This window comes from Centropristis striata, chromosome 20, assembly GCF_030273125.1.
Source record: "Centropristis striata isolate RG_2023a ecotype Rhode Island chromosome 20, C.striata_1.0, whole genome shotgun sequence".
NCBI classification, from domain to species: Eukaryota; Metazoa; Chordata; class Actinopteri; order Perciformes; family Serranidae; genus Centropristis; species Centropristis striata.
Genome location: NC_081536.1, coordinates 33,228,511 through 33,241,393, shown reverse-complemented (window position 1 = coordinate 33,241,393; position 12,883 = coordinate 33,228,511). Strand labels below are relative to the sequence as shown.

Below are 12,883 nucleotides of genomic sequence, written 5' to 3'. Positions count from 1 at the left end.
ATCTGGAACAAGATGAAGGACATGGTCTCCTACTGTCCTGTCATCCTGGACCCAAACACTGCTGATCCAAAACTCATCCTGTCTGAAGATCTGAGCAGAGTGAAACAGGGAGAGGAACAGCAGCTTCCTGATAATCCAGAGAGGTTTGATAATTACTGCTCTGTTCTGGGCTCTGAGGGCTTTAACTCAGGGACTCACAGCTGGGACGTCCAGGTTGGAGACAGTACACGCTGGTCACTGGGTGTGTTAGCAGAGTCTGTCCCAAGAAGAGGACTCCCACAGTCTGGATTCTGGGGGATAGGGTTCTATGAAGGTAAATACTCTGTGCGGTCACTACCAGGTTCACCGACTGCTCTCAACGTGCAGAAGAAGCTCCAGAGGATCAGAGTGAATCTGGACTGGAACAGAGGAAAGCTGTCGTTATCTGATCCTGATACTGACACACACATATACATCTTCACACAGACTTTCACTGAGAGACTGTTTCCATTCATATGCAATGGGGATGAAGTCCCACTGAAGATATTACCACTGAAGCTCTTCGTGACTAAACAGGTCTGATAGTCTTCTAATTTAATGTGTTCATCTTTTGCTCTAGATGTAAATGTGTTGGAGTAAATTTCAATAATATAAGATGAAATCTCATTGCTCTCTGTTCGGCAGTCAGATATTTTCAGCAGAAAAAATATCACTCCCGCCATTCTGTTCACCATCACTAACTGCCTTACTGACATCAAAACCTGGATGAACAGCAACTTCCTCAAACTCAACTGCTACAAATCAGAAATCATTATCATTCGCCCCAAATCCCCCCTCTTCCCAGGACTTCTCACTTAACATCGATGGACACACAGTTGCTCCCTCCCCCTCTGTCCAAAACCTCGGCATCACCCTGGATCCAACTCTCTCCTTCAAGAACATCTCCAAAACATCCTTCTTCCACCTCTGCAACATTGCACGCCTTCGTCCAATCCTCTCCTCCTCCGCTGCCGAAACACTAATTCATGCTTTCATAACCTCCAGACTGGACTATTGCAACAGCATTCTCTACGGCCTCCCCTCCACCAACCTTCAAAACTACAATATGTCCAGAACCCAGCTGCCTGTTTGCTCACCCACTCCTGCTCCAGAGAACACATTACACCCATCCTTCAGCACCTTCTCTGGCTCCCTATCCAGCACCCAGTCCACTTCAAGATCCTGCTCATCACCTACAAAGCCCTCAATAACCTTGCTCCCCCCACTGTACCTTACAGACCTCCTCCAACGTCACTCCCCCACCCGCAACCTCAGATCTTCCGATGCCAGTCTTCTGACCCCCATCACCAGGACCAAGCACCGCACCAATGGGGTCAGAGCCTTTTCCACTGCTGCCCCAACCCTCTGGAACTCCCTCCCTACTCACATCAGCAATTCAGACTCACTCCACGCCTTCAAAAATCAACTCAAAATCTTTTCAAGATTGCTTTCAGGACTTGACTCCCACCGCCAAACCTGAACTCAAAAACTCTCATCTCTGTTTTCGTTTTCCATATTTTGTATTTGTTTCAATGTGTTATGTTACAACTTTGAGTACCTTTTAAACATGCTATATGAATCAAATTTTTTATTATCAAATTAAAAGGAATATTAACAGAAATGATAAAGAAAAAAGCCACTACTTAGAAAAAAAAAAGTTCTATAAATTTACCACATTAAACTTCCATAATATCCAGCCTTTCGCTTTAAATTTACCACATTAAACTTACATAGTATCCAGCTTTTTATCCAGCTTTTTCCTGTAAATTTACCACATTAAACCTACATAATATTCAGCTTTTTCCTGTAAATTTACCACATTGAACTTAGATAATATACAGTTTTTTCCTGTAAATTTACCACAATAAACTTAGATAATATCCAACATTCGCTTTAAATTCACCACATTAAACTTAGATAATATCCTGCCTTTCACTTTAAATTTACCACATTAAACTCAGATAATATCCAGCCTTTCGCTTTAAACTCACCACATTAAACATGGATAATATCCAGCCTTTCACTTTAAATTTATCACATTAAACTTAGATAATATCCATTTTTTTCCTGTAAATTTACCACATTAAACTTAGATAGTATCCAGCTTTTTCCAGTAAATGTACGACTTTAATGTCTCTGTGGAGTATTCATCATCAGTGCCCTTTAAAACAAACACACCTGTTGCCTGACAGAGCACCGCTCCTTATAATTATTCAAATGAGTCAACCAGAAAAACCAGTCAGTTGCTTTTCAGCTCTCAGCGAGTAGAGACGCTCCGACAGACAGACGATAAGATTTACCTTCTTTACAAATCTGTGACTTTAACTGAGGGAAAAAAAGATGCAAGAAGTGCTGAAGTAGTGAAATACTTTAACTGCAACCTGCTGCTGACTGAAAAAGTGACTCAGAGTGTCTGAGGCAACTTTCTGACTTCCTGTTTTAACTTTAATGCTGTGCTCAGCTTCACTCTAAGACAAAATGGCTTCTAGATCAGAGGGCGATCTCAGCTGTCCGGTCTGTCAAGACATCTACAGAGATCCTGTCATTCTGACATGTAGCCACAGCTTCTGTAGAGACTGTCTGCAGAAGTGGTGGAGAGAGAAACCAGCACAGGAGTGTCCAGTTTGTAAGACAACATCCTCCAAGCAAAAACCACCTTCAAACCTGGCGTTAAAGAACCTGTGTGAAGCCTTCTTACTGGAGAGAGAGATCAGAGAGCTTCAGAGGCTCTCTGCAGTCTGCACTCTGAGAAACTCAAACTCTTCTGTCAGGACCATCAGCAGCCAGTGTGTGTCGTCTGCAGAGACTCAGAAAAACACACCAACCACAAATTCAGACCCATCGATGAATTTGCACAACAACACAAGAAGGAACTTCAGGAAACTCTGGAGCCTTTAAAGGAGAAGTTAAAGGTTTTTAAAAAAGTTAAAGTGAAGTTTGATCAAACAGCAGAACACATTCAGGTCCAGGCCCGACGCACAGAAACGCAGATTAAGGAGCAGTTTAAGAAGCTCCACCAGTTTCTAGAAGAGGAAGAGGAGGCCAGGATGGCTGCACTGAGGGAGGAAGAGGAGCAGAAGAGTCAGATGATGAAGGAGAAGATGGAGGCTCTGAGCAGAGAGATAGCAGCTCTTTCAGACACAGTCAGAGCCACAGAGGACGAGCTGAGAGCTGAACACGTCTCATTCCTGCAAAACTACAAGGCTGCAGTGGAAAGAGTCCAGCAGCGCCTCCTGCTGGAGGATCCACAGCTGCCCTCAGGAGCTCTGATAGACGAGGCCAAACACCTGGGCAACCTGACCTTCAACATCTGGAACAAGATGAAGGACATGGTCTCCTACAGTCCTCTGATTCTGGACCCAAACACTGCTTATCAAGGACTCATCCTGTCTGAAGATCTGACCAGAGTGAGACGAGGAGAGAGACAGCAGCTTCCTGATAATCCAGAGAGGTTTGATGGGCGCTGCTCTGTTCTGGGCTCTGAGGGCTTTAACTCAGGGACTCACAGCTGGGACGTCCAGGTTGGAGACAGTACACTCTGGCATCTGGGTGTGTTAGCAGAGTCTGCCCCGGGAAGAGGACTCCCACAGTCTGGATTCTGGAGAATGGGGTTCTATGAAGGTAAATACTCTGTGCGGTCAGCACCAGGTCCAGCCACTGCTCTCAACGTGCAGAAGCTCCAGAGGATCAGAGTGAATCTGGACTGGAACAGAGCAACGCTGTCGTTCTCTGATCCTGATACTAACACACACATACACACCTTCACACACACTTTCACTGAGAGACTGTTTCCTTTCATATGTAATGGTGATAAAGTCCCTCTGAAGATATTACCACTGAAACTCTGTGTGACTAAACAGGTCTGATAGACTCTTCGGTTTTAATGTGTTCATCTTTTTCTCTAGACGTATACATTTTTCATGTAAATTTACCACATTAATCCTACATAATATCCATCTTTTTCTTGTTAATTTACCACAGTAAACTTATTTGGTATTCAGCTTTTTCCTGTAAATCTATGACTTTAATGTCAGAAATTTTGAGTTTTTGAAAAAATGTTTTTATATTACAATTTTTAGTCTATTGAACATGGAATAATTGCCAAACATTTTGATGATCGCATTATTGTTAAAGGTTTTTTTTTTCTTTTTTTAAATGGTAGAAAATTCAATTTTCAGCCTCTCAATTATTTCAAACTATTCCTTCTTTGTTTTCTATCATATTAATCTGAATTTCTTTGGGTTTTGTACAAAACAAAACATTTAAAGACGTCAGCATTAACAAACAGGATTTAATTCCTTTTCAGTAATTTCTGACGTTTTATACACCCAACCATTGATAAGTTACCTAAAATAATAATATGCAGGTTAATCGACATTGAAGCAATCATTAGTTACAGCCTTTTATATGGATGATGATCTGAGATTATTGATATTTTACCTGACAATCAATGTATATCTTTGTGATTGTTTTAATATATATGTGGGGTTTTATCATCATTGTAACATTTATAATTTTATGAATTGATCTGTCTGAGGGCTTTTTTTCCCTTTCTTTTTTATTGAAGAGATTTGTGTTTCCAAAGCAGATAAAGGGAAACTGGTGATTATGATACAAAATGGTGATCTAAAGACAGAATAATTCACAGCAATCATAGAGAAAATCATAATATATCTTCTTTATTTACTTGTGTTCATATTTACAGCCCCAAAATAAAATAAAAACTTGAGCTCAGTTTTTTGCCTTCAGTTGTTTTAATTTGTCAACCTTTCTCTATTTTCTCCATCATTTCTAAGCAGATTTATAGATTTTGGTTTCTTTGCATCTGTTGGTAGTTTTTGATCAGGACTGATGTTGGTTTAATGATTTAACTCATTGAAGGGCAATATTTTAATATGATTTATGACGCAGACTTTTGTGTCCTTTTAAGGGCCTCAATTGCTTCGAATTGCTGCCTATTCCGGAATGTGCTTCATGGAGGAGCAGCATAGTTTGGTAGCATTTTTTATGCATTTGTATCATATTCTTGATGGATACTTCTGTGGAGAGAAGAGTTTATTCAAGAAAAGAGCTTTTTTCATTGAAACAGTGCAAGTCTGGAGGACACCATTACCCTATTCCAGCTGAGTTGAAGAGGTGTTTTAGTGGTTTTCGGGCTGGTGCTAATGTGAAGGCTCAGTCATCATGGGGAATGTCAACTCTCTGCCCAACAAGACTGATGAACTGGAGATATTGGTGAAGACTCAGGAAGTATACCGTGAGTGTCGTCTCTTGTGTCTTACGTAAACGTGGTTGAATCAAAACATCTTAGGGCGTTTTCACACCTGAAAGTCCGAACCAAGGTCCGTCTTCTGTTACATTGTATACATGTGGTCCTGTTGGTTTTGGTTTCACACTGCAAAAGGAATAACGGACTTCACAAGACAATTCTACTGGACACGTCATTTCCCTGTGTACTTCCGCGGCTCATTTTGATTTGGTTATGCTGCGTTGTTAGGCTGGCCGGCATCTGACGTCAGTGTTACTTCCTTAACGTGTTCACACAAAATGAATCCAGCGAGCCACCTTTTACCTGTGGTAATACTTTTGCTGGTCTTTTGCTACCAGCAGCACCAGCTTAATGAGCAATACGTAAGAGTGCTTGGTATTCACAAGATGAGCCTCCTCATTAATGTGAAAACTGTATCGCCGACAACAGGAGAGGAGGAGAAAACTGCTCGCAATCATGCAAGTTATTGCAAAAAACTTCCTGTCATTGATAGGAAGGTCCAAACTATAAAAAAAAGTTGTTTTCACACTGCAAAAGGTTCGGACATGGTTCATTTGGTTCGGACCGAGACCACCTCTTTTGGTCGGACCAAACTTTGGTCCTTTGGTGCAGACCATGGTCCTCGGCACGTTTCACACCTGGAATTTAGGTTCAGATCAAACTGAAAACTCCTAAAGTCCAGACCAAATGAGATAGGTGTGAAAGCGCCCTTAGACTCCAATGTGGATCTACCTGGTTTCACTCTTATACGATCAGACAGAGATGCTAAAAGCTAGTGGCAAGAAAAAAGGAGGGGGCTTGGCTTATTTGTGAACTAGAGATGGTGTAGTCCTGCACATGTTACTGTCAAGGAGAAGATGTGCTGTCCAGACATTGAATTATTGGCAGTTAGTATGAGACCATATTATGTACCAAGAGAATTCAGCCATATCATAACAATACTTGTGTACATTCCACACTAGGCAACTGCTGAAGTTCCATGTGAAGTTCTACATGACCTTGTTGCTAAGATTCAAACTAAACATCCTCAGGCATACTTGATAATATGTGGAGACTTCAATCGTGTTTCCCTCTCCTTCCACCTTACTGGATTTGCACAGTGTGTTGATTGTCCCACCAGAGAAAATAAAACCCTTGATCTGCTGTATGCTAATGTCAAACAAGCTTACAGAGCTACTGCCTTACCACCACTTGGAAGGTCAGATCACAACTTAGTTCTTCTGGAGACTTGTTACAAAACCTGTTTCCACAATAACAATAACCTTGGATTACTAGTGATTCTAAAGCAATCCTCAATGAGAAGAAGGCAGCTTTAAGAGATGGTGACAAAGCACGGCTCCAACAAGTACAATATAAGTTGAAGAAGAGACTAAAATTGGCAAAGGTGGAATACAAGAAGAAACTGGAGAGAAATTTACAGAACAGCAACATCCGTGAAATGTGGAGAGAAATCATCACCATCTCTGGTAACAACAACAAGAAAATACAGCCAGTGGCGGGTCATGTAGAAAGAGCTGATGAACTCAACCAGTTCTTCAACAGATTCAATACAGCGGCCTCACCCAATTCCAATGCTGCTTCTCCTCCTCCTCCACCTCCTCCTCTTCAACATGTGTGCATCTCAGAAGCAGCATCCATCCCCTCTCTTACACCTGAGCCTCCACCCTGGTCTGTCACAGAGATGGGGGTGAGGTTGGAACTGGGGAGACTTTGCTCTGGGAAGGCTGCTGGCCCAGATGGTGTGTGTCCAAGGCTGCTCAAGGACTGTGCTGCCCAACTGTGCCAACCTCTCCTTCTTCAACCTCAGTCTATAGTTGGGTTACAGCTGAACTTAATGACTACAGACCAGTAGTCCTCACTTCTCACATCATGAAGACCTTGGAGCGGCTGATTCTACGCCTACTGAGAGTTGAAGTCAAAGACAAACTCGACCCCCTGCAGTTTGCATACAAACAACACATCGGAGTGAACAATGCTGTCCTCTACGTGCTTCACCGTGCCCATGTGCATCTGGAGGAAACTGGTGCTTATGTGAGAATCATGTTCTTTGATTTTTCAAGCACATTCAACATACTCAAAGACAAGCTCACAGAGATGGGAGTGGATCTTTCCTTCATCTCCTGGATCACAGATTACCTGACAGGAAGGCCACAGTATGTCAGGTTGGGGAACTGTGTTTCTGGAACATTAATGAGCAGCACAGGGGCTCCACAAGGGACTGTTCTGGCTCCATTCCTGTTCACATTGTACACAGCGGACTTCAAATACAACTCTGAGTCCTGCCACATCTAGAAGTACTCGGACGACACTGCTATTGTGGCGTGTATTAGGAATGGACAGTAATCTGAATTTAGGGGTCTGACAAAAGCCTTCAGTGACTGGAGTCACAAGAACTATCTCCTACTGAATACCTCAAAGACTCAGGAAATGATAATAGATTTCCGCAGGAAGCTCAGATCTCTGGACATCTGTAGTAAGATGCTGCAGATTTTTTATCAGTCTTTGGTGGCAAGTGTGTTGTTTTATGCTGCAGTTTGCTGGGGAGGCAGCATCAGACACAGAGATGCAAGGCGGCTGGACAGACTGGTCTAAAGAGCTGGTTCTGTGGTTGGATCGGTTGGACACACTGGAGGAGATGTGGAGAGATGCTCGAGTCCATCTTGTAGGGTCCATCCCTACACAAAACCTTTATGGACCAAAAAAACAGCAGTGGACGGCTCCTCTCTCTCCGTTGCAGGACGGAGAGATCCAAAAGAGATTTGCTCCTACAGCCATCAGGCTGTCTCATTCTAACAGAGCTAACAGACTCACTGAATTTCCCCTCGGGGATAAATAAACGGGGATTTTGAATTTAGATTTTTTATTTTTTATTTTATTTGAATCAAAATGTTCTGACTTCAACCCTCGTAGCCCTGTGGAGTATTCATCATCAGTGCCCTTTAAAACAAACACACCTGTTGCCTGACAGAGCACCACTCCTTAAAAATATACAAATTAGTTAACCGGAAAAACGAGTTAGTTGCTGTTCAGCTCTCAGCGAGTAGAGACGCTCCGACAGACAGACGGTAAGATTTACCTTCTTTACAAATCTATAACTTTAACTGACTTTAAAATATTCAAGAAGAAATACTAAAGTAGTGAAATACTTTAACTGCAACCTGCTGCTGACTGAAAAACTGTCAAAGACTCAGAGTGTCTGAGGCAACTTTCTGACTTCCTGTTTTAACACATCGTCTGCTGTGTTCAGCTTCACTCAGAGACAAAATGGCTTCCAGATCAGAGGACGATCTCAGCTGTCCGGTTTGTCATGACATCTACAGAGATCCTGTCATTTTGACATGTAGCCACAGCTTCTGTAGAGACTGTCTGCAGAGGTGGTGGAGAGATAAACAAGCACAGGACTGTCCAGTTTGTAAGACAACATCCTCCAAGCAAAAACCACCTTCAAACCTGGCGTTAAAGAACCTGTGTGAAGCCTTCTTACTGGAGAGAGATCAGAGAGCTTCAGAGGGTTTCTGCAGTCTGCACTCTGAGAAACTCAAACTCTTCTGTCTGGACCATCAGCAGCCAGTGTGTGTTGTCTGCAGAGACTCAGAACAACACACCAACCACAGATTCAGACCCATCGATGAATTTGCACAACAACACAAGAAGGAACTTCAGGAAACTCTGGAGCCTTTAAAGAAGAAGTTAGAGGTTTTTAAAGAAGTTAAAGTGAAGTTTGATCAGACAGCAGAACACATTCAGGTCCAGGCCCGACGCACAGAGACGCAGATTAAGGAGAGGTTTAAGAAGCTTCACCAGTTTCTAGAAGAGGAAGAGGAGGCCAAGATGGCTGCACTGAGGGAGGAAGAGGAGCAGAAGAGTCAGATGATGAAGGAGAAGATGGAGGCTCTGAGCAGAGAGATAGCAGCTCTTTCAGACACAGTCGGAGCCACAGAAGACCAGCTGAGAGCTGAACACGTCTCATTCCTGCAAAACTACAAGGCTGCAGTGGAAAGAGTCCAGCAGCGCCCCCTGCTGGAGGATCCACAGCTGCCCTCAGGAGCTCTGATAGACCAGGCCAAACACCTGGGCAACCTGACCTTCAACATCTGGAACAAGATGAAGAACATGGTCTCCTACTGTCCTGTTGTTCTGGACCCAAACGCTACCGATCCAAAACTCTTCCTGTCTCCAGGTCTGACCAGAGTGAAACAGGGAGAGGAACAGCAGCTTCCTGATAATCCAGAGAGGATTGGTGGGCGCTGCTCTGTTCTGGGCTCTGAGGGCTTTAACTCAGGGACTCACAGCTGGGACGTCCAGGTTGGAGACAGTAAATTCTGGTCACTGGGTGTGTTAGCAGAATCTGCCCCGAGGAAAGAAGCTCCACAGTCTGGATTCTGGAGAATGGGGTTCCGTGAAGGTAAATACTCTGTGCGGTCAGCACCAGGTCCACCGACTGTTCTCAGTGTGCAGAAGAAGCTCCAGAGGATCAGAGTGAATCTGGACTGGAACAGAGGAACGCTGTCGTTCTCTGATACTGATACTAACACACACATACACACCTTCACACACACTTTCACTGAGAGACTGTTTCCATACATTAGCATTGGGGATAAAGTCCAACTGAAGATATTACCACTGAAGCTCCGTGTGACTACACAACAGGTCTGATAGTCTTCAGTTTTAATCTGTCCATCTTTTTCTCTAGATGTATACGTGTAGGAGTACATTTCGATGAAATAAGATCAAACTGTATTGATCTCTGTTCGGCAGTCAGATATTTTCAGCAGGAATCAGTAAATTAAAAAGTATAAAATATGCCATCCCCTGCAGGAATAATAAAAGTCCAGCAGAGACATCTGTAGTGTGATGAGGTTAGGTGAAAAGAAAATCATACAATTTTTTGAGTCTTTTCCTTCTTGTAAACATAAAACTGTCAGAAATGCTATATAAGATTTTTGCTCTTCAGTTTGTGAGTTCTTTGTGAATGTATCACTTTAAACTTTGAGGTTTTTTAGATTTTATTATTATTGCCCCAACTTTTTCTTTTTCTTATATCCAACAATTGCCCAAATATGCCATAGATGGTCCAGCGGCCGGCTAAATAATCTAAGGACAGACAGGCCTAGAAAATATATTTGATCAACTTCGTTTTTTTGTAATATAGTAGTATGGTTGTATTATTTTTGTATATAAAGCTATTCTTCGTGCTAATATGGACTTTTCCTGCTTTGTTTAATAAATTAATCTGAATGTCTTTGGACAAACATTTAAAGACATCAGCTTGGACTTTGAGAAACTGGGAAGGACCTTTTTTTCTTTTACAATTTTCTGAATTATACCATTTTATAAAACTAAAAAAGAAAAAAATCAGATTTTTGTGTGGCGTAAATATATAACTTTATAATGTCAGATAATAAGCCGCTTTTTTCTCTAATTTTTTAATATTACAATATTATTATGGTACAGGAGTCAGCTGAATAAAAACAATAATACAGACAACATACGTTTTTGGAGAAGAAGCTGAAAAGGCTCTTCAAGACAGACTGGAAAGTAGATTTGATTATAAGTTTTATTCCTTTGTTTACCCTGGTAGAGCTGCAGCAGTTTGTCAATAAACTTTTAGTCGATCCAAAGTAAAATAAAATGGCTTCCACTTTGATAATTGATTCATTGTTAATTAAATGTTTTTTAATACAAAAATACAGAAAATGCTGTTTTCAGCCTCTAAAATATTTCATACTGTTCTTTCTGTTTTCTATCATATTAATCTGAATTTTTCAGGGTTTTGGAAAATAACATATTTAAACACTTCAGCTTTAACACACTGGATGGTCAAAGCAATATTATAATATTTAGCAACATTAAAGCAATCGTTAGTTATATTATTATATTGTATATTTATATTTTACCTGTCAATCAATGTAAATCGTTGTGATTGTTTTAATATATATGTGTGGTTTTATCATCATAGTAACATTTATCTATAATTTTATGTATTGATCTGTATGAGCAGTTAATGTGCAGCCCACTGCTCCTTGCATGGTGTGTTCACTTGTGTGTAAAACCATAACAAAAAAGGATTTGGGTTAAATGCAGAGGTTGAATTTAATAAAGGATAAATCTTAATCTGAAATGTGTATGAGGGATTTCTTTTTTTCTCATTTTCATTGAAAAGATTTGTGTTTCCAAAGCAGATAAAGGAAAAACAGTAAAAACTGCTGATTATGATACAAACTGGTGATCTAAAGACGGAATAACATTTGTTTCTTTGTGTTGCATCTGTTGGTAGTTTCTGATCAGGACTGATGTTGGTTAAACTCTTTAACTCAGTGTAAGTGGAAAATATTAATATATGATTTAATGGTGAACATCATGTTGTATTGAAGAAGACTTGAAACTAATGATTGAGACCATAAACCCATTATTGATATGTTTACTGAGGTGATAAATCAGGTCAGAAGTAGGATGATCTTCCTATTGACTAGGATGTCCCCCTGCTGGACATTAGAAGGAATGCAGGTTAACCCTCTAGAGTCTCCAAAATAAAAGCTCCAAATAATCCAGACTTGTTGCCTCCATCAGACTAGAAAACAAAGCAGCGTGGAGCCCTACTGTAAATTTACCTCTAAAGTTCTGGCTGTAAACTCCATGAGGCCAGTTTCAGTTTGATGATGATATACCAAGTAAAACTGGAGACAAGCTCAAATAGATTTAGTATCAAATGATAGAACTGGATGGAACCCTCTTATATGTTAGATTTGCAACATTTGTTCACATGTGCAACATTTAAAATTCTTCATTGAGCATGATAGTGTTCTGAAAGTTAAAAAAAAAGATTCAAAATCACATTTTATGTTGGACTAAAGGACTAAAAAGACACAAAATGACTAAAAAAGACACAAAATGACCAAGAAAAGACACAAGATGACAAAAAAAGACACAAAATGACTAAAAAAAGGGAGTTAAAAAATAAAAACCGATTCAAAATCACATTTTATCTTCGTTTTTTCTTTGTTTCTTTTGGGTTAAAACTGTTGATCCAGTAAGTCAGGATGAAAAAATAATTATTAGGTCATATAGGTGAGGTTGTGCTGAAAAAAATATACCAACATGGCATTTTTTTTTTTTTAAATGAAGTGCTGTATACAGGCAGGATGAAAAGGATTAAAAAATGGTCGAAATAGCCCAAAGACTCCATAGAGTTAAAGACTTTTCTGCATTGACTTCACTCGTCACACTGGTTGCAATTGAAAAGGTCAGAAATAATGATGAAAATATAAATAAATATTCTTAATGCTTTAGAATATTACGTTACTTAATGCCCCGCATTATTAGTTCCTGAACTATTTTGGTTTTAGTTTTGGCAGCTTAAAACTTTCATTCTTACATTAACGCCTAAAACGCCTGTAAAACCTCTGGGCGATTTTAAAATCAGCCCCTAAAACCTGAAGTTTTTCTGTAAATTCAACAGAAGTGTCAACTCTTCCTACTAAATAATAGATTTTTCAGCCTCTGTAGCAGATAGAAATGATATTCAAAAAGTATTTGAGAGCTTATACAAATACTACAAAACGACACTGCTATCTGCTTTCCAGGCTTCAATGGGTT

General features: G+C 40.5%; 2 protein-coding genes and 1 pseudogene across 2 annotated transcripts in view; all 3 read left to right on the top strand.

Moving 5' to 3' along the window:
• Positions 1 to 12,883, top strand: part of LOC131993301 (clathrin heavy chain linker domain-containing protein 1-like) — a 41,416-nt gene that overhangs the window by 24,490 nt on the left and 4,043 nt on the right. The window lies entirely within an intron of this gene.
• Positions 2,497 to 4,063, top strand: LOC131993307 (zinc-binding protein A33-like; annotated as a pseudogene).
• On the top strand, positions 8,335 to 11,317 carry LOC131993306 (nuclear factor 7, brain-like). Its single transcript, XM_059359152.1, has one exon. The coding sequence runs from the start codon at positions 8,552 to 8,554 to the stop codon at positions 9,941 to 9,943; it is 1,392 nt and encodes a 463-aa protein (XP_059215135.1). The 5' UTR covers positions 8,335 to 8,551; the 3' UTR covers positions 9,944 to 11,317.

Bases quoted from the DNA above. Each gene is read 5' to 3' on its own strand.
- LOC131993306 (XM_059359152.1), top strand. From the start codon at position 8,552: ATGGCTTCCAGATCAGAGGACGATCTCAGCTGTCCGGTTTGTCATGAC.